Consider the following 20,738-nt stretch of genomic DNA (forward strand, 5'->3'; position numbering starts at 1 on the left):
CATCGCTGCTGCTGGTCTCAGCAGTGAGCGTGCACCGCGAGCGGGTGGAGCCCGTGACAGCGACATGGGATAGAATTGAACTCACTGGGAGTGCCGTCCTCGGGGTTTTGTTGTTTTTGTTTTCCGCCTCTGAAATCCGCCTTCTGCTTTTAGCCTCTGACCTCATTACCCTGGCCCGGAGATTACGACGTCTTAGTCACTGTCTTGGGAAACGCGCCCTGTTTGTCATCGGAGGAGCAGGGCTTTCCCGCTTCCACCCAGGAAAGGGCTCGGAAAGTGGAGACAGGGCAGCGGCTCTGCTTCGGTGGACGGAGCAGGGCCGGCCTCCTGGGAGGGGAGGGTTAAGGCCTCGGAGTGCCGGAGCTTGACTTCAGGAACTGGGTGGCGGCAGGAACAGTGACGCTTCCGTGGGCTGGAGGCTGATTGGTCCCGGAGTCCCCGGCGACTTCCTGGGCTCAGGACGGAGCGCTGAGCTGTTCTGTTGGCCAGACAGCCCACAGGTGTTCCCGGCCCCACCCAGCCTCACGGCCCAGGGAAGCTCTGCTGAGTTCTCCGTGGAAGAACCGACCGAGCCACCTCCGGGGTCCCGCTGTGGCGGCAAGAAGATGGTCCTCAGAACTGAAGAGGAGGGTGGTGAGTGCAGTCCTGGCCCGGTGTGCAGGGGTGCGTATCTCGTGGTCAGCCTGGAATCCTGTGACGAGCGACGCTGCCTTTGTGGGGAGCGGCCCCGACTGCTCCGTTTGTCACTGTTTTTGGGAGAGAGGCCAGAGAGCGCCTTAGTGAGCAGAAGCTGAGGTGCGCGTGTGTGTGTGTGTGTGTGTGTGTGTGTGTGTGTGTGAGAGAGAGAGAGACAGACAGACAGACAGACAGACAGTGTTTTTAGACCAAAGAAGCCCCCCACACACACATACCTTTCCCAGTACCCCTCGGCAGTGGGCTCTGACTTGGTGACCCTGCCTGGATTTCCTGCATCTGAGTGACAGTCGTCAGAAGTTCTGGGGGGTCCCCTGTGTCCAGAGTGAGTGTGACACTGCAGAGCAACAGCGTCAGAGACCAGGGTGAGGGCACTGAGGCTCAGGATGAGCGGCGTCCGTTTTCCTTAGATCCGTGTGCCACAGAGGGACATGCGCGTCCGTCGGTCTTTCTCTTTTGGTTCGAGGGGAAGGCTGATTCACCCACACTCACACCGTGAGTAAAGGGGCGACAGGTTCTGCGGCTCCTGAATTCCAGGCTCTGCAGGAGGGCCGCCCTGCAGCCGCCAGACCCCCGCCCTGCTGGGCTCCAGGGTCGCACGTGCGTTCTGCTGTGTGCCCGAGTGGCCACGCCACTGCACAGCGTGGGCTGCCGCGGAGCCAGCGGTGAGGGAAGGCGTTGAGGTGAATACTAGGCTGTTTCTCAGAGTGGTTTTTGTAAAAGCTGTAGTTAACTTTGGGGTCCTTTTTATGCTTTTCCTTAACTGGTTTCCTACTAAACACATTTTAAAGGTTCATCTCCAACTGCACCTCTGGATTATGTGGGCACACATCTTGGGGTGATGTGGAAAGCTGCGCCATGTGTGAGAGACTCGGGGGAGGGACGTGTTCATATCTATAATACTTGCATTTGGAGAGGGGGTGATAGAGGCAGTGAGAGGTTGGGCTGAGCGGTGCGTGTGGGAGGCTTTGTATCCGAGAGAGGCGTCCACAGCAGCCAAGGTCTGTCGTTCCGCAGGGGACACTGAGTGGAGGGGACATGGCACACTCCTTCTGATGATGCTGAGAGAGGAGGCCCGACCGCCTGGCCTGAGCAGCCAGTGACTGCTGTGACCTTGCTGTCCTGGGTGAGCCTGGCTTCAGACCCCCAGGAGGTGCTGCTTGATCGTCACTTCAGTCTAGGTCAGGGGTCTGTTGTGGGCCTTTGTGCACTTGGTTCGGGGTCGGAGCGGGGCACCCTTTTAGGGCTGGGATTTAGAGATCAGAGCCAGGGGCAGGATCAACGGCACCCCTCCTTTGAATAAGAAACCTCCAGGAGCAGCAGGTCCTTTTCCCTGCTGGGACTGTGTCCCTGTTGCCTTGCCAGTGCCGAGATCCGTGTCCTCAGGCTGAGATGATGCAGACATGGCAGTCAGCAGAGGTGGATGTGGGGGGAGCCATGGACGCCCCTCGGCAGCCCCAGAAGACGGGGCGGAGGGCTAGGCGCCAGCTCTTAGAGTCTCGTCCGGAGAGCATGGTGAAGGGTGAGGCAGGGCTCGACGTTTCTTTAAAGAGGCAGACCCTCTCCTGCTGGGCCAGTTCAGGCCCAGCGCCCTTGCATGGCCGATGCTCTTCTCGCCTCCGTCCTTGCCTGGTATGAGTGCGCTCCGTCCCATTCCAGTGCTCTGCAGGTGTGTCTGAGAGCTGTCCTGTGCCCTGGACGGGGCGCTGTTGTCTCCACTGCCCTAGGCTGGTTTTGGCTATTCATTCTCACCTTTTTATTTTTATTTATTTTTATTGATATTTTAGAGAGGAAGGGGGAGAGAGAGAGAAGCATCGATGTGAAGAGAGACATCAATCGGCTGCCTCCTGCACAATCCCCACTGGGGATCGAGCCTGCAACTCGGGCATGTGCCCTGACCAGGACCTCTCACTCTGTGGACGATGCTCACTGAGCCACACCGGCCAGGCCATTCTTACCTTTTTAATGCTTAATCCCCCTTGACTGGCCCTCAGCCTTCTCTTTGGGGTGCAATCCAAGCTCCTTGCTGTGTGGGACACAAAGATTCTTCACCTTGCCTGGCATGTGTGTCCACACTGGTCTCTGCTTCCTTTGGGGATCTGTTCGTCCTTCAAGCCCGGAGGCTCCAGCTCCCTGAAGTGTCTTGGTGTCTGTCCTAGGCTGCCCCGGGTACTGGGCACGCACCGCGCCCCGGCTGCCCCGGGTACTGGGCACGCACCGCGCCCCGGCTGCCCCGGGTACTGGGCACGCACCGCGCCTCGGCTGCCCCGGGTACTGGGCACGCACCGCGCCCCGGCTGCCCCGGGTACTGGGCACGCACCGCGCCTCGGCTGCCCCGGGTACTGGGCACGCACCGTGGCGGTGGCAGCATGTGCTGAGCTGTGGGCTCCCCATCTCCCCCTCTGGCCTCTGTGTTCCACTTTGGGCAGGGTCTGAGGGCCTGAATCGCGGCCCCGAGCACAGCTGGGCCTGTGCGGATGCCCAGTAAGTGCTGAGCCGACAGCAGTCTGCAGAACGTTAAGAGGAAGTGAAGAGCTGAGGGTTAGCCAGGGCCTGGAGTTAGAACTTCCCTTAGGTAGACTATTCATGCCCATAGTTGGAGTTCCAGTAAAAATGGAAATGAAAGAACATTTTTAGCTGTAAGCTACCATGTAAGTATAAAAAGTATCCCTTATAGGAAGACACCCCAGACAGAGCCCAGTGCCTCTCCACGGGGACCCGGGTGTGTCTGTGGCACTGCCGTGGACGCCCCTCCCTCTCCAACTGCCGTCCTGGTGCACCAGCCTCGTGTCAGACAGATTGCCAAGGCCGAGCTGGGCATTGAAGGGAAAGCCATGCTCTGCAGTTATGGGTTCGTGTTTCCAGAGATGGTTCTCATGCCCTTCCTGTGGGTTGAATTGTGCTTTGCAGCATCAGAAACGGTTCCGTCTTTATTTTTAAGCAGGAACACTTGGTGCACGAAGCGCACATCACAGCAGACCGGCGTCACCATCTGCTGCGGCAGGTTCTGAAGGGGACTCGCTCTCGTGGGAATTTTGAGGCTCTCCTGCGGAGCCCCTCCCCCCGAGCTGCGTGCCGTGGAGGGGACAGAGCTGCCCTTCCTTCCCGGTGAGGAAGGTGGGCTCCAGGAGCCGGGGGTCCTGCCCTTGAGAAAGGGAGCTGTCCGAGCTCTCTGCGGCCTCCCGCGTTCTCTGTTACGATGGAAGCACAGGCTGCTGCCGCGGGCAGGGCCAGGGCCCAGCAGGCCGGCAGGACGTGGAGGGCAGCAGGCGCGGTCTAGGGAGCCAGCCCTGGGAGAGAACAGGCGGGATCGTGAGTGCTGGCAGGCCCAGGTCTGTGGCCTTAAGGGCCCTGCCAGCCCGCAGAGTGGTCAGCTGAGGTGAGGACAGGGCAGGTGCTGTGGGTCTGGGTGGGAGGCGTCTAGACCTAGGAAACCCGAGACATGCCGGCTGCTGTGGCCCACCCTCCTGTGGCTCTGGGCGGTCTGCGGCAGTGTGTCCATGGCAGCGGGCAGGCCACCTGGATTCTGCTGCTGTTTACATCAGAGGCGGAGGCTAGACCTCCCGGAAGTGGTCCGTAGCATCCCCTCCCCACTTTTCCCTCGCATTCGACAGCCCTCCACAGGCCCCTTACTGCGGTGACGTTCTTTCTCTGCTCAGCTGAGGTTGGTTTGTGGAAAAGACTTCGAGGCCTCTGGTTACCTGTGAAGCGAGGGCTTCACTTGTGGGGATGTCAGTGGGTTTCCTCTGCAGCTAGGACCGTCACTAAATGCTCTGTGGTCACAGACTCGTGGGGCCATGGAGTGTCTTAAAAGTGACCTGCTATTGCCCTGGCTGGTTTGGGTCAGTGGTTAGAGTGTCGGCCCGTGGACCAATGAGTCGTGGGTTCGATTCTGGTCAAGGGCACGTACCTCGGTTGCGGTTCGTCCCCAGCCCTGGTTGGGGTTGTGCTGGAGGCAACCAGTCGATGTGTCTCTTTCATGTCGATGTTTCTCTCTCTCTCTCTCCCTCTCTTCCTCTCTCTCCCTCCCATTCTATCTGAACAAAATGGAAAAACATTCTCAGGTAAGGATTAAAAAAAAAAAATAAGTGACCTCGTATAGGCAGTCAGCTCTGCCCTGGGGAGCCGCCACCAGGCTCCTGGAGGGACACCAGAGTCAGCCAGGAACTGAAGTCACGCAGCACAGTGAGGGTGCAGGGGTCTCATGACCTCAGGGCTCTCCTGAGCACGTGCTGTGTTGGGGTAAATAGACCCAGGCGACACACAGGGGCGACAGAGGCAGGAAGGTCAAGTCCTGCTGCCCTCAGTGCTGTGAGCTCAGGACTTGCCCAGCATGCTCCTCGCTCCTTCAGACGGCTTCCAGCCCGGGTGCGCCCCTCACTCCACGTAGAGGCCCGAGAGCCTGACCGCGCGGCTGTTAAAGATCTGGTGAATTTCTTGGCCGCAGCGGCGGCTGGTTCTGCATCTGAAGCCCCTCCCCCTTTGTACTTTCTGTTAAGAGTTCGGGATTCTGATTCATAGGCTCCAGAAGGAATCCCACACCTACGACAACAGCTGGTGGCGTAGCTGCCCCAGGGACTTCACAGGCATTGTGACAAAACTCAGGGTGTTCCTTCCACAGTGGAAATGCTGAGGCATCAGCTGAGCAGCTATTGCGGGGTGAGTGGCTGGTGACACGTTCGTGTTTTCCCTGAATGCACCTGTCAACATAGAAGTTTACCTTGTTGCTGGATCCAAATACAGCGGAGGGTTAGGGGCGCTGGCCCTGCATTGTCAGAAATCCACATGTAACTTTTAACTCCCCCAAAACTTAAGTTGTTCCTGGGTATTCAGGGGAAATTTGTTCCAGGACCCCTGCAGGTACCCAAATCTGAGGATGCTCGAGTCCCCCTGTGAAACGGTGTACAGTGCATACAGCCAGCCAGCCCTCCCCATCCACGGACTCCCAGCCACGGAGCAACACTAGTGAAAGTAATTATGGAGAAAAGCTGCATGTAAGTGGACCCCACAGCTTGTGCTGTGTAAGGTCAGGTGTATGCAGAGTCCAAAATGAAGCGTCAGACTCCGCACGCCTGCCTCTGCAGAGGGTCCCTGTTGGTGGCATCAGGCAGGTGCACCCCAGGCCCGGGGCCTCCATCGGCATGGGTGCCCCCGGTGTGTCTCGGGTCTTTCCAGGGTAGCATTCCTGCCATCCGAGTGGGGGCCGCCTGCCGTGTGGGTGTCCTCTCTGTCTGTCTACTGTCAGAGGGCAGCAACAGCTTCCTGTTTGGCCTCGGGGCTTCTCTGTCCTGCTCCGGTGTTCATCTTCGTCCTGCTGTTCTCCACGACGGGTCAGACAGCTTCTGTCCCGCTGCCTTGTCCCAGTGGTTCCTTAGCTCACAGGACCCGATTCCCTTCAGAAACCTGTCATCTGAGTGCAGCAAACCAGTCCGTGACTTTAGTGATCCTGTCTTCATTCCAGAGTTTGTGTGGTTTCTTCTTTTACATTAAATTCGTTGATTCAGCCCGGCCAGTGTGGCTCAGTGGACTGAGTGTTGTCCCATGGATTGAGGTCCCGGTTCGATTCCCAGTCAGGGCATGCCAGGTTGTGGGGTTGATCCCCAGTAGGGGGCGTGCAACCAATTGGTGTTTCGCTCTCACATCGATGTTTCTATCTCTTTCCCTTTCTCTCTCTCTAAAAATCAATAAAAGAATCTTTAAAATAAACAAATCTTTGCTTCAGCTAGAACTAGCTTTGTTATGCGGTAGACATACAACTTAGCTTTCCCCCAAATGGCTAGCTAATTGCCCCCCCCCACTGACTGGATAGTATTATTTTTCTTTATATTTTATGAGATTGTATGTATTTATCTACATCTGCCTGTGTAAAGCATTACCCGTGGGCCGCGGGTTTGCTGAAAGTGTGGTCCTGTCCAGCCGTCAGCAGAGTTTCTGGGAACTTCGGGGTGTTTCTCACAGACTTGCCGTGAGTCTTGGGTGAAAACTGACGTTCCGACACAACAAGTGTCCCTCGTAGGGCTGCTTCTCGGAAGACGTGGTCGGACTGCGCAGCCTGAGTGTTCGAGGCGGGTCGGGTGACCTTGTCGTGGTGGCAAGAGACCCGGGATGTGGGGCCCACGTTAGTGGAAGGTGGGGTGCCTCCTAACAGCAGTTTTCTTTTTTTTTTATCCTCACTTGAGGACACTTTTCCATATTTTGTTCAGATAGAGTGGGAGGGAGGGAGAGAGAGAGAGAGAGAGAGAAACATTGAAGTGGAAGGGACACATTGACTGGCTGCCACCCGCACGACCCAACCAGGGCTGGGGACAGACTGCAACCGAGGTACGTGCCCTTAGCGGGAACTGAACCCGGGTCTCTCTGGACCGCAGGCCAGAGCTCTAACCGCTGAGCCAAACTGGCCAGGGTCTAACAGCAATTTTCTAAGGAGACAAGACAGGAAGGTAGGGTAAGGCAGGGATGTTTTTAGGGTTTTTACTCTTTTTGCTATTTATCCAGAGCAGAGGTTCTTAACTAGACCAGGGTTCCCTCCAGGGGACATTGGGCACCATATGGAGGCATTTTTGGTTGTCACACCTGGGGGTGGGGTGAGGGTGCTACTGGCACCCAGTGGGCGGGGCCAGGGCACAGCTGGACAAGCTGCCGGGTGAGGGATGGCTCATAGTACAGCGACCTGCGACGTGTCAGCTGTGCTAGAGACCCTCCTCCATACCACGGAGATTCACTTCCTGTTTTCTCCTTGCTTATCTGGGACTTGTTTAAAAAAACCCTTCTCGCCCTGGCTGGTTTGGCTCAGCGGTTAGAGCATTGGCCTGCAGTCTGGAGAGACCCGGGTTCGGTTCCTGCTAAGGGCACGTACCTCGGTTGCAGTCTGTCCCCGGCCCTGGTTGGGTTGTGTGGGTGGCAATCACTTGATGTGTCCCTTTCACGTCGATGTTTCTCTCTCTCCCTCCCACTCTATCTGAACAAAATAGAAAAAAAAAAAACAAAAAAAACCCTCCTCTTCCTTATTAGTCAAAGGCGGTGTTTCTTGTGGGTGGTCTGCAGACAGTTGCCCAGCTGCCCTGTGATCTGGTGCACGTGGGGACCTGGGGTCCCAGATCCGTGCCCTCAGTGATCCTCGCTGCCTCCAAAGATTAATGGCCACTACTCTCAGGCTCTTGTCATGTTTCTTGTCACCAGCCATTGTCCAGCATTGTCCTAGGGCCATCCTAACTCCCCCGAACCAGAGTGGACCAGAATGTGATGTTGCCATCGCTGGTCAGGACACAGCCGTGGTCAGTGCGTGGAGCTGGGGCGTATGTGCGCTGCGTGGGAGGCATGCCTTCCGGGAAAGGCTGGGCCACTCTGGAGAGTGGGGCTGAGGCCTCGGAGCCAAGGGGGCCGGGGGTGTGTGAGGCAGTCAGCAGGTCATGGCCTGTGAGACCTGGTGCAGAGTGGGGGAAGGAGGCGGCCTTGTGCTCAGGGGTGACCAGTGGCCTGCTCTCCGTAGGTCTGTCTGTCCGCGCAGTGTGGGAGGCATCGTAAGCAAGGGTTAACATCTCCGGGGAAGCAGCCATCGGAGTTTGCTGCTGAGGGGGGGAGAAGCCAGTGCAGCCTGTGAGCAAATGCCGGCAGTGCGTCCCCTCCCCCGCAGGAGGCCCGAATGGGGGAGCGGGAGGAGGGGCGGCCGCAATCGCATTCATGGAAATGAGCCTGCCAGGGGCCGAGCAGCACACTCTCCAGGTGCCAGCCAGGCGACAGCCCCGCGACCGCCGCCTCCATCCCTGCCAGCTTCCCCACCAGCCTCGGCTCCCTTTCCAGGGCTTTCTGCTCAGCTTTTGTCTCCTCCGGCCGCCCCCTCCCTGGCTGTGCTGCTCACAGGCTGTGCCTGCTCCGTCCCTCCCTCCAGCCAGGAGCCCCGGGCGGCAGGGTCTCGGTGCTGGTCCACCATGGGCTCTGAAGCGGACAGCTGCGACCTGCCCACGCTCTGACGTTGCTGCCAGGCCCCTGGCTGCAGGACAGAAGACTCGCCCTGGGTAAGAGGCGGGTGGACGGCTTGGGGAGCCCACGGTGTGGAGCATCATGTGGAGCCGGGACCCTGCTCTGTTACCTGCGGCCCCAGGAGGTGGCCCAGCTGCGGGGTGCAGGGCTGCTCTCTGCACGGCTGCCCTGCACTTTCCCGTTCTCTCCCCTCCAGGGTTTCCACGAGCGGCTTCTGGGAGATGCTCACGCATTCCGTGGGCTTCTCCTAGGCCTGCGGTTTAGGGCGCGCTGACAGCCAGCGTGTGTGGTCCTGCTTCGTGAGGTTGCAGAGGGGAAGCAGAACGCCGAGGGCATGTCCAGGGATTCTGTCCCCTCGGACCCACTGCAGGACTTCTGTTGTTCTTGGAGGACTTTGGGCCCTTGCCTGGGTGGACAGCCCTCTTCCCAACTGCGCGGAGAGGAGTGGGCTCGCATCCAGCTGGTCCCGGGAACCCGCTCCAGCTGGCAGTCCAAGGGGCTGTGTCCGTGTGCAGCAAGACCCCGCGGTGTGCAGAGGGCCGGTGTGCAGATACGTTCCGGGAACCAGGGTCTAGTGAGAGGGAGCTGACTTCTTAAAACCCCCTGAGCCTCTATTTTGGACATGGAGGGTGTGGTGACGCAGCTGTGCGGAGTGACGGCATCGCAGCTGGCACAGGCTGCCAGGGCCACTGGAGGAAGGGCCAGGGCGGGCACAGAGGCTTCAGTGGGGGGGATTCCCGGACGTCCTGGAGAGCCATGGACCACACCGCAGTCCAGGGAGGCCAGGCTAGAGCAGACGTCTTCCCTGCTGAGCGGGTCCCCTCGGCTCTCGCTCCTGCGGCCTTTCCGGAGCAGCTTTGCAGCCGGGCTGGACGTGGGCGTCCGGAAAGGGTCGAGGCCTGGGGTGGACGTGGGCGCTGCCTGGCTTTCGAACGGTTGAGGTTCTTAACGTGGTTGTTTTCTTGTTTCGCTTTTATTGAAAATGGGTTAACTTTGTTTTTCTAAACCAAACTTTTAGGATAACATTTTGTGACTTAGTTTCTTTTACTGCCCTGAAATTTGACTTCATTTCCCATTGGTTAGCTAGTTAAATCGTAAAGTTATGCCAAGTACATCTTCGAGTTCTAGCATTTATTAGATACAATGTGTTGACGCCCTTTTCTGTGGTAGGTAAAGGGCGAAATGCCTGGCTCGGATGCGACAGCTTGCGGACTCTCAGACACCCTCGCATTCGGGAAGGCGGCGATGGCGACAGGCCTGTGCGAGCTTCGGGAGAGGGCAGGGGGGTCCCCACCCTCCCCCTGGCCGCTCAGGTGGATGAACTGGGCCTGAGCAGCTGGGTTAGCGATGAGGACGTTTTCCTTTAAAATGCACGATATGGCAGTAAAACCTTCAACGTGCTTCCTTCTAGGTGGAAGGAATTTGAATGAGAAGATTGGCTGGAAGCACCCTCGCTGGTGGAGGTGAATGTTAGTCATGCCAGCCACGTGCTCATTTAACTCTTTCTGGACCGGCGTCTGTGCATTCTTTTAAAATCTCTTAGGCCGTAAATTGGTGGTGAGACATTTCTTTTAAATTTCTACACAAAAGTCAAATTATAGCTTTTTGGGAGAACTGAGGTGAGCAGAAATCAGGAAGTCAGGATGTTGCTGTCTAATTTTTGTTTATTTTTCATTATAAAATACTTGTAATGAAAGTATTACAAGGGAGGGCTGCGGGCTGCGACCGTGTTGCGAGCTCAGCTCATCCGGCGAAGCTCTGTACGGGCACAGGGCCTGGGCGCCGCCGTGTGGGGCAGGCTGTGCCTCCGGGCCCTCCGCCCGGGCAGAGGGCGGGCTTTCTGGACTGGGCCTCGCTGCTCAGAAGCGTCCCCAATTTTTGTTTATTTTTCATTATAAAGTACTTGTAACATAAAATATGCCATTTTAAGTGTACAGTTCAGTAGCATTAAATACATTTACATTATTGTCTAACCAATCTCTCAAACTTTTTTATCTTACAAAGTTGAAACTGTGCCCCATTAAACAAGTCCCCGCCCCGGCACCCACCTGCTCCTCCCGTGTGCGTGCATGTGACTGCTCTGGGCTTCGTGTGGGTGGGGCCCCGCAGCACTTGGCCTTTGTGCCTGCTGACTTCACTCAGCACCGCGGCCTCAGGCCCATCCATGCTGTGCGGGTGCTGAGCTCTTCTCTTTTCAGGGCTGAATAGCATGGCGGTCGGTTTTCGGCGGGGTTCTTTGGGTCTGACTCCGCAGAAGGCGAGGGAGCTGCTTTCCCGAGTGGGCCGACGTGCCACAGAGGCGCGAGGGCACCGCATTGCACGCTGTGGGCTGCTCGCGGCGCCCGGTTTGGGCTCCAGTCCTACCCTGTGCCACGCCCCTCTTCCCTCCCTCGGCCTCTGGTCTTGACAACTGCCCAGGCCTGTTTCTGAGTCCAAGGCTTTCGGCAGAGTCGCACAGCCTTGTCGTGCGCGTCCCTGTGCTGCCTTCGACCTGAAAGACACTGAAGCTCAGCCGCGTTCGTCTCCCGGGAGACCTGCCCCGCATCTCGGTTTTGTGGGAGTTTGCTGAGCATTCAGTATGTTTTCGAAGCCTGAATTCTTTCTAGTCTTTGAAGTTTCACCTTGTTTGTCACCGGGGTTTCCTGGGAGGCAAGGTGACTGACCCGCAGGGCGGGGCAGGGCAGGCGAGGCGATGTGACAGCGGGGTCAGGGCCCAGCTCTCGCCAAGTGGGGACTTCTGTGCCACAGGCCTGTGAGCTTCCAGTCTGGAGCGGGCGAGATGCTGCCCTGGCTTCGGGCAGTTTCCCACGTGTGTGCGCGTGGACCCAAGGCTGTTTGTTGGTGAAGGGCCCTGTGCCCTCCAGAGCGGAGGGCCTGGGAGAGCATGGCGCTGCACCTGGCACACCGCCCGGTCCAGGTGGGCGGCGGGAGGGCTGCGGGCTGCGACCGTGTTGCGAGCTCAGCTCATCCGGCGAAGCTCTGTATGGGCACAGGGCCTGGGCGCCGCCGTGTGGGGCAGGCTGTGCCTCCGGGCCCTCCGCCCGGTCAGAGGTCGGGCTTTCTGGACTGGGCCTCACTGCTCAGAATGCGTCCCTGCTGGTTCCAGTCTGGACCCTCGCCGTCGGAAGGCAGGGGCTCCAAGAAGGATGATGTTTGATGATCATGGTAGAAGAACAAGGCCAGTGTGTCTCAAAGCCAGGCAGAGGGCCCCGGTGTGGCCAGGTGGCCTTAGTGGTGTCTGGGCCCCGGGGCACACTGCTGGCTGACTCCTTTGCGCGGCCCCTGGGTGGAGGTCCCAGAACGCAGCCCATTGGGTTGGCAGCGGCCTGTGTTCCTGCTGAGCAGAAACTGCTGTCAGAAGAACTGTGTTTTCACTTGAACTTCCTGCAGCTCACTGGGCACCTGCCCCTGGCACTGAGGAGGGAGAGTAGCTGGGCAGGAGCCTTGGTGGCCAGCCACGTGCTGTGCTGTCTGTGGCCACCAGCGGCTGGGAGGAAGGCGTTGTCCCTTTAAGACAGCCCTCCTTTGTACACGCTGCGTGGGGCGCATTTCAGCTCTGGGTTTCTGCCACTGGTGAAATCTGCAGAGCAACATTTAAATAAAGAAATAGATAGAAGCTTTCCTTGTGTGGCTTTTCTGTTCACAGCTGAGCACAGTGGCCCCTTGTTGTAGGCCCTTTGATCTCCTTCATGGAATTGGAACCCTGCAGGGGAATGGTGAGGGGCCGATACCGGGCTGGTCCCGTCCATAAGCAGGACACCTTGTCAATTAACCTTGTAAATGAGCTCCCGCGGCCCGGGCCCCTCTGGCTCTGCTCCAGGTCCTCTGCACAGGCGGCCGGCCGCCCCCACAGCTGCCATTCTTTTCGAGAGAAGAGGGCTGAGCCGCTGCCCTGGCTCGGAAGCCGCTCAGCGCGTGGCGGTGTCGGGGAGGAGGAGTTGTTTGTTGTCTGCCATCTGGCCTGTCCGCCGGCTTCTGCGCTTTAACCCTTGTGGCCTCGCAGAAAAGCCACAGCATCGATGGATGCCCTCCCGGGCCCACGCGCTCCCCTGGGGCTGGGCAGAGGGATGCGGCTGTCTGAGTGCCAGCGCCTGCTCCCCGTCCTGCTGCGGCCTCCAGGGCCCCGACGCCGGCCAGGCTGCGGTCACTCCCGCCGCTCTCAGCCAGAGCCAGTGTTGTGTTCCCCGTGGGCAGCGTGAGCGTGAAGATTTCAGGTGCGCTCCGAGTTCAAGCAGAGGAGGATGCATTTGTTACAGGGTTGAATTTTTCTCCTCTCAGAGAAAAGTTCATGAGAAAAATGAGACCTAATGATCTAATGAGATCTGATGGGATTTGTTTTTTTTGTTTTTTGTTTTTATCTTCTTCGATGATTTTTTGAACCAAAAAAGAAGCAGCACTGTGATTTAAGGTGACTAAGTGTGGAAGGAAAAAGTGATTTACAAATCGCGTGGTTGAGGTCGGGAGCCTGCATTAAATAAAGTGAATAGATGTCTTGTTTATAGATGTCTTGTGTATTCTAACTGCAAGTTAACCAGAAGCTTTTTCTGCCTGGCCTGGTCATAGAGGCCTGTCTTTCCTAGGAGCCGTGCCTTGACCTCTCACTTTCACTTGACAATGCAGTAGTGCAAGTGCCCCCTAGCTCATGCCCTGGCTTCATTCCCCGCCCGCTCCCAGGAGCACCGCGGGCTGCTGACCTGGCGGGTGCTGCTGGGCACCTAGTGCCCTTCCGTTGGCTGTGGTCCGCGTCAGAGACCACCTCCCGACTTCCTCCTCTTCCGCCGTCCTCTTCCTTCTCTCCCTATGCACTGTTTCAGGTGCCTTATTTCCCCCCTTTGGACGCCATACCCATCGCTACACCCTGCATTTCTCGTCCGTGCTCCTGTACCCCTCCCCCTGCCCCCCCAAGAAGAAGCCATGGGGGCCCTTCCTGCCCTCCTGTCGCACCCGCCTGCCCGCCTCACACCTCTGTCCACTCTCTCCACTTTGCATGACCATGGTTGATGTCGTGACTGTCTCCTATAACAGGATCAGCCTTTGTGCCGAGTCCACAGGCGGACCCCGATGTTCACTGTCGCACAGCACACGACAAGGACCACGTGCTGCTTAGCCCGGAGCCATTCTCAGCTCCGATGCCCTCTCAGGATCTGCTCCCAGCCCCAGACCCACCCTTCCTTACCGGCCACCGGTGGCTTGGCACGCCGCCCCGCTTTTGCCAGGACCGCCTTCAGTCTGTGTCTCCTGTGCCCCGTGACAGCAGGAGCTCTGCTCGCTCACTGTCCCTCGGTCGTGCTGTGGGTGAGATGCCCTGGGAACCTGACTGTCGTTCACCTCAGCTGGCCTGGGTGACGTAGGTCTCTGTGGGACGCCTGGGCGTTACCCGGTGTCGTACCTTTTCTTCTGTTGAGAAAGGACTGAGTGGTGCCTCTCATATCCAGTACTCCTCAGTGTGTTCTTGTTCACCTCCTGTTCGTGATCATTGCGCTGTCTGTGATGGCGTCTGGCACCCACGGGCGTCCTGTTCTCATCCATCCACGGCGTGAGCCTCTGTCCTTCAGGGGGTCCCGAGTCATCCCCCAGCCCGTGGACACGCCCGCCTCCTCCTCGAGGGGTTCAGAGAAGATCAGCTTTCTGGGTCCTCATGTGTCTGAAATTAGCCTGTTTTGCCCTCATACTTGACTGAGGATTACTTCTAGGGTCAGTAGCTTTTGCTGAGAACTTTGACCCCCCCACCCCCCACGCACTGTCTTCCAGTCGCCGCCCCTCCAGCCAGGAGCGCTCCCTCGCTACACTCACGGGGCTTTGGTGGTCACCGCGAGCCGCCGGCTCTGGCCTCACTGTGAGTGTCCCGTGAGATGAGAAGTCCTCACGGCGAGTCGCCTGCTTGCGCTCTCGGCCTCCTTCCACCCCCGTCTCGTCTCCCCGCCGGCTCTGGCCTCACTGTGAGTGTCCCGTGAGATGAGAAGTCCTCACGAATGAATCGCCTGCTTATGTTCTCGGCCTCCTTCCATTTCCCGTCTCGTCTTCCTGCCCTGTGCCCTGTGGGAGCCTCGCTCACCTTCACCGCCTTGGTTGTTTGGGGGGAGGCTGGAAGGCCAGATATGCTTAATTTCCAAGAGATTATTCTTTTTCTGTAATTGTCCCTTTTTAGAGTTTTCTGTTCATTTGAAGTTTTCTTAATCATCTCTGTCTGCCCAGGTGGTTTTCTGTCCCTCGCCTGGTTTCTCCTGTGGGCTGGGCCATCACTGTGCGTGTGGGAATGGCACCGTGGGTGCACCCTGTGAGGCCTGCGTGACGGGCCTCCTGGGCCGGGGGCTCTGCTTTAGGCTGGGTGTCCGTGAGCCCTCTTGGCGATGGGGCGACGCCAGGCCTCCCAAATGCTGGTGTAGGGAGACTTCACAGGCACAGCTCCCGTGCCAGCTGCTTGCTCACAAGTTGGTTTGGGTCTTTGGTTCTGGCCTGGGAATAAACACGATGCACAGTCTTTGGGGTGCCGGGCACGGTTCTGGCCACTCTGTGTGCAGCAGTGACAGGTGCAGGGCCCTGCCCTCCTGGAGTTTGGTTTCCGGAGGGCGGTGTGGGCACTCTGCTTTCTCTGCCTGGACTTTGTCATGTCTCTTCTGATGGCCCCTCTCCCTTCCTGTTGGCTGCCATAGACTTAAACAGCTTTTCCTTATTTTTATTTTTTGTTAATTCTCACCTGAGGATATTTTTTCCATTGATCCTTAGAGAGAGCGTAAGGGAAGGAAGGATGGGGAAAGAAAAAGAAATATGGATGAGAGAGACATTGACTGATTGCCTCCCGAGCACCTCCCTGCAGGGCTGTGCCCTTGAACGGGAATGACCCTTCTGTGTGCAGGCCAGTGTTCTGAACACTGAGCGACACCGGCCAGGGCTACAGCTTTTCTTTGTTCCTGTAGTCTTTCTAATAAGTATTTCGGAGGGTAGAGAACTAGAAACACTTTTTTTTTTTTTATCTTCATCCGAGGACACTTTTCTATATTTTGTTCAGATAGAATGGGAGGGAGAGAGAGAGCGAGAAACATCGACATGAAAGGGACACATCGAGTGGTTGCCACCCACATGACCCAACCAGGACTGCAACTGAGGCACATGCCCTTAGCGGGAGCCGAACCCGGGTCTCTCTGGACCGCAGGCCGACGTTCTAACCGCTGAGGCAAACTGGCCAGGGCTGCATTTTGAGCTTATAACCCAGAAACCACACTCTGACCTTCTAGAAGAAGTGTCATATGTGAATGCTTTGACTGCAAAGAAGCAACCAGAGTCCCGGTGGGAACGGCAGACCTGGCTTCTCGGGGATGCAGCATCTGGGGACACACGCGGTGCCCACCGGCTCGCTCTCGGCCTCGTGTGAGCACCTCCCACTTGCCTCTCCAGGGCGGACTCCTGCATGATCTGATTAAGCTTCTCTGTGCTTCAAAATTAAAGCCGATTATTCATCCCCGAGGGATGGCTGTTAAAAAGGAAGTATCGCTTCACGGCTTCAGAACCATGTGATGTTAGAGTGAATACTTGTCTTCTAGAACCTCTGGAAAGTATCCTTAAAGGAACGCCTGGTCTTCCTGGACTAGACATCTCCCTGGTCTGGGAGTACAGGCCACCAGAGTGAGCTCCGCGGGCGGCCTTGCCTCTGGGCCCGGCGGGAGCCCTGGGCCGTGTGGTTTCTCGCAGGGGCTTTGTCTGCTAGAGCTGGTGTGTCCCTCGCCCCGCTTCTCCCAGGGCAGCGTGGGCCGCTCACCCGAGTCCGGGACTGAGGCTGGCTGCTGGAGTCTTCCGTGGGACGCTGTCTGCCGGCCTCGCGCGCGAGGGAGCTCTCGGACCACAGGGCTCCGTGCGTGGTGACCACAGAGGGGCTCGGCGGGCCGGCCGCTGCGCGTGCCAGCAGCACAGAAGGTGTCGCCGTCCTGAGGCGGCCGGGGAGTCGTGGCGTCAGACGCATCTCTTATTGTGGGTCTCGGAGTGTAGACACTTTTCTAGCGTAGCTGCTAATCCGTGCCGTTGGCTCTGTCGCGTCTGCTGCTTCTGCCCGCGGTGTCGTCTTCGTGACGTGTGTGAGATGCTCGGGGTGGACACTGCCTCGGGCAGGGAGGCGCGGCCCGGGCTGCTCAGGAGGAGCTGGCCCAGCTCTGCCCGGTGGGAGTGGCACACGGGCCACAGGCAGCGTTCCTTTCTGGTGGCCGCGACATCAGGGGAGAGTCGATTTTACGTATCAGGTGTTCTCTTTAGTATGTGATCAGTATAAAATCTTAGAGCGTATCTGCTCTATTGTGCAAACTCCGATGTGCATTTTACACGCACAGCACTTTTCAGACTGGGCTCGTCACTTCTCAAGTGCTTCATAGTCACACGTGGCCCTTGGACCCGCACCGTCCATTGAGCTGGGCTCATTCAGGCCCTGCTTGGAGGACGGGCGCCCGCAGCTGCCCAGCCGTCAGGACGGAGCCTTTGGCCCCGCAGGGACCGCCCTCGTGCTCCTGCTCGGCAGCAGGCTGAGGGCCCGACGAGGTGGGCGGTGGGGTCCTCGCCTCGCTGGCGACGGAGCGTGGCCCGAACAGCTGAGGTGACTCGTGCCGTGCCCTGAGAGGTGCGTGGGGGTTGGAGCCCAGTCTGCTGGAGTCCACAGCTCGTTCTTCCGAGACCACGTGTCTCCCAGCACAGAGGGTCATCTGTTCTGTGGTGAGAGCTGTGATGGCAACGAAGTAACTTTGTTCTCAGGATAAGAGCCCGTTTCAAACATTATGCAGACTATATAGAAGGTGTCAGGCAGAGAAAAGTCCCGAAACCCGGTCCCCAGAGTCCAGCACTGCCCTCAGTTTGGGGTATATCCTTCTAGATTTCTTTTCTCTGCACATGTGCATCCTCTCCCCTCTCCCCCAGAGATGGCGCACAGCCTTCGTCCTTTGCGCTGGTCCCCCGCCCCACCTGAGGGTGTCCTGGGCGTCCTTCCACCGTGGAGTGGGACTCTGGAGTGGGACTCGGGGAGAGAGGCTAACTGGGGCCTGAAGCCTCGGCTGTGAGGGATGGAGATGCCAGGGCCCGGCCTGTCCCTGCTCCTTCCCGCCGCCTCCTCCCGCCCAGGCAGCTCCTGCTCTTCATGGCAGGTGCTCCTTCCTCAAGCTCTTCTCTGGTCCCAGCGCCTCTTCCTTTTGAATCTGCTGTGTCGCTTTGTCCTTTAGTGGCCTCTGGGTTTTTATTTTTGGCGAGATGAGAGCTTTCCCGTGACATGTCCTCCTTTCTGTAGTTCCCAGCGACCTGACTGCGGAGGAGCGGCAGGAGCTGGAGAGCATCCGGCGGAGGAAGCAGGAGCTGCTGGCCGACATTCAGGTAGGAGGGCAGCGCGTGCCACTGGGCGGCGGGCTCTGCGGTGTCTTCTCCTGACTCACCGCGGCTCTGAGCAAAGGGGAGGTGTGGACAGTCATCGCTCAACAGACGCGGGGACGGGGCTCAGAGAGGCGAGAGGTTTGGAAGCTCCCCCAGCTGGTCGGCAGGCGGGGTGGACTGACCCGTCACCTCCCGAGTGGCTCAGGGGAGGGCTGTGATCAGAGCTCAAAGCAGGTCCAGGCCCAGGCCCTGGCACTGTCACTTACTGGGTGAGTGACTGTAGATCCCAGAGCTCTGGCTCCTTGAATTTCAGTTTCTTCTTCTGTAAGATAAGAGTGAAAACACCTGCCAACAGGTTGCTCTAGGGTTAGATGAGTTCATGGGTATCCAGGGCTTTGCATGGCCGCTGGTCCCTGGAGTGCGCAGTCAGCTGTAGACATTATCAGTGCTTTTCTAGGTCCTGTGCACAAGCACCCAGCTCTGGGGGGGGGCGGGAGCCTGTCCCAGCGCTGCGGGGAGCGCAGGGCGAACACTGGCCTGTCCGTGTTGGTCTCTGTGTTTCGATCGCTCTCCCTGTTCACTGACTCCCGTTTCACTGGTGAGTTGCTGGGAAAGCCCCACCCTCATGGGCAGTCCCCACCGAGGGCTTGCTGACGGGTGGGGGGGGCGGCAGTCCCCGGGCCGCAGTCCCCGTGCAGCCGCTCGGCCGCTGTGCTGACCTAGCGCACACCTTTCGAGGCTGCACTGGGCTCTGATAGACAGTGGAGGCAGCCGTGTGCCCGGGGCATCCTCGTCTCGCGGACCACGACCCCCTTGGGGGCAGGACTGCCTTCACCTGAGTGCCCTGGCACGCTTGCTCTCTGGCAGAGCTCAGTTAGAGACATGTAGGACAGAAGAATTCTCAGAAACGGTTAGATCTTTTCTCGGTTTGACACTTCATTTTGCTTTTTGTCGGAAGGAGCTTTTTGGGGTTCAGAGGTTTTAACTCGATGCGCCCTTCCCTCCCGGGTCACCCTGGCCGTCTGTCTTGCAGAGGCTGAAGGATGAGATAGCAGAAGTGGCGAACGAGATTGAGAGCCTGGGGTCCGCAGAGGAAAGGTGAGTCCGCAGTGCGGGCGCACGGCTGCAGCTTCGCCACCCGCCGCCCTTCCTGGGCGCATTGCGGCGGAGGCGCGTTTCCTATGCCGTTCTCTCCGCGGGTGCAGAGCCTCCAGTGTGGGGCGCGGATGGGAGGCTTCTGAGAGGTGGGGCAGGCTGAGCTAGAGACCTCGGGAGGCCCCCTCCTCCTCCTCCTCACTGTCCCGGGCGTGCGTGTGAGAAGCTGCATTGCCTGTTAACGTCGTGCCCGGGCACGCGTGCCCGCCTGTTCGCGCTTCCTGACCCCGAGAGGAGGGAGGCACGGACAGGATCGCAGTGCAGAGACAGGCGTCTGTGGTCGGGGTTGTAGCTGCATCGATGTCAGTGCTGAGAGGTCAGTGTTGAATGGTGCTCCCAGGCCGTTTTCTAGCTGCTTGATGCAGTGAGTGGGCTGTTTCCAGTTCCTATGGGCCTGTGTTTTTCTAAGCCTGACTCCCTGTCAGACCCTCGACTTGGTCATTTTAACGTGGGCGGTGCAGTGGGTTTGTGCGGCCGTCTGTTCTGGAAAGGGGCCAGCTCACCGCTTCAGTCTGCCGTCAGCTCTGCGTCACACCTTTCTTTTCCGTTCGAATTATAGCTTGAAAGAAATAGATAGATTGGAGTTCACCAAATTTAAAGTCTGTTCTTTTAAAAGATACTTTTAAAAGACTTGAACAGGTAAGCCACACACAAGGAAAACGTATTTGCACTAGCTGTATTTGAGGGTTTGTATCTAGATATATACAAGTATATAAAGAAACACATACAAATTAAATAAAAAAGACAGCTCAAATAAAAATGGGCAAAAAACTTGAAAGGACACTTTCTACAAGAAGCTGTGTGTGTAGTAGACACGGAAATGCTCACCACCATTGGTCGTGAGAGGTGCAGCTGAACCACCGGACGTGCCGCTGCACACCCAGGGTGGAGCTACGTAGCCTGGTGCCTGGGTCGGCAGGGGCTGCTGGGCGTAAGGCGGGGCGACCACTCGGGCAAGCAGTCTGGCTGTCGGTTTCTTCCAGTGTTACACGGACACCCTTGCGGTGCCCAGCATCGCCACGCCACTCCTGGGCATCGTACTCAAGAGAAGGAAGCCTGCCCACAAATACTTGTACAGGAGTATTTAAAGTAGCCAAAAATTGGCCCGGCCGGTGTTCGGTTCCTGGTCAGGGCACATGCCCAGGTTGTGGGCCCGATCCCCAGTGAGGGGCATGTAGGAGGCAGCCAATCGATGTTCTCTCTCATCAATGTTTCTGTCTTTCTCTCCCTCTCACTTTCTCTAAAATCAATTACAAAATGTTTTTAAATAAAATGCCAACAGGTGAATGGAAATAGTTCCGTGTCTACCAACAGGTGAATGGCTGAACAGATGAGGGTCCTTGGCTGTCAGCTCACACAGCATCCGTTTCCTGGGTGATGAGCTGTCTGAAAGCTGGGTTGTGGGGGATAGTTGCACATCTTCGTAGGCTCACTGAACCTCATTCAGGGGTACACTACAGTGGGTGCGTTATGTGCTGTGTCAAGTATGGGTTCATAAAGTTTACACTATTGTGGAAAACAGAAAGCCCTGGAGTGGAAGGCGCCCTTGAGCAGGGGCCAGGGTCAGGATC

General features: G+C 57.9%; 1 protein-coding gene across 5 annotated transcripts in view; it reads left to right on the plus strand.

The window, feature by feature from the left end:
- CYTH1 (cytohesin 1) overlaps window positions 1-20,738 on the plus strand; it is a 75,528-nt gene that overhangs the window by 37,279 nt on the left and 17,511 nt on the right. For 2 of the 5 annotated variants that reach the window (XM_036269630.1, XM_036269628.1), the window contains 2 exons: window positions 17,933-18,015; window positions 19,046-19,110. In XM_036269630.1, coding sequence (XP_036125523.1) covers window positions 17,933-18,015; window positions 19,046-19,110 — 148 coding nt within the window. Of the gene's footprint in view, window positions 1-303; window positions 634-10,084; window positions 10,231-14,591; window positions 14,613-17,932; window positions 18,016-19,045; window positions 19,111-20,738 lie in introns of those variants that run through there. The other 3 variants (XM_036269631.1, XM_036269629.1, XM_036269632.1) reach the window with 3 other exon arrangements.

This window comes from Molossus molossus, unplaced genomic scaffold (assembly GCF_014108415.1).
Source record: "Molossus molossus isolate mMolMol1 unplaced genomic scaffold, mMolMol1.p scaffold_m16_p_19, whole genome shotgun sequence".
Classification (NCBI taxonomy): domain Eukaryota; kingdom Metazoa; phylum Chordata; class Mammalia; order Chiroptera; family Molossidae; genus Molossus; species Molossus molossus.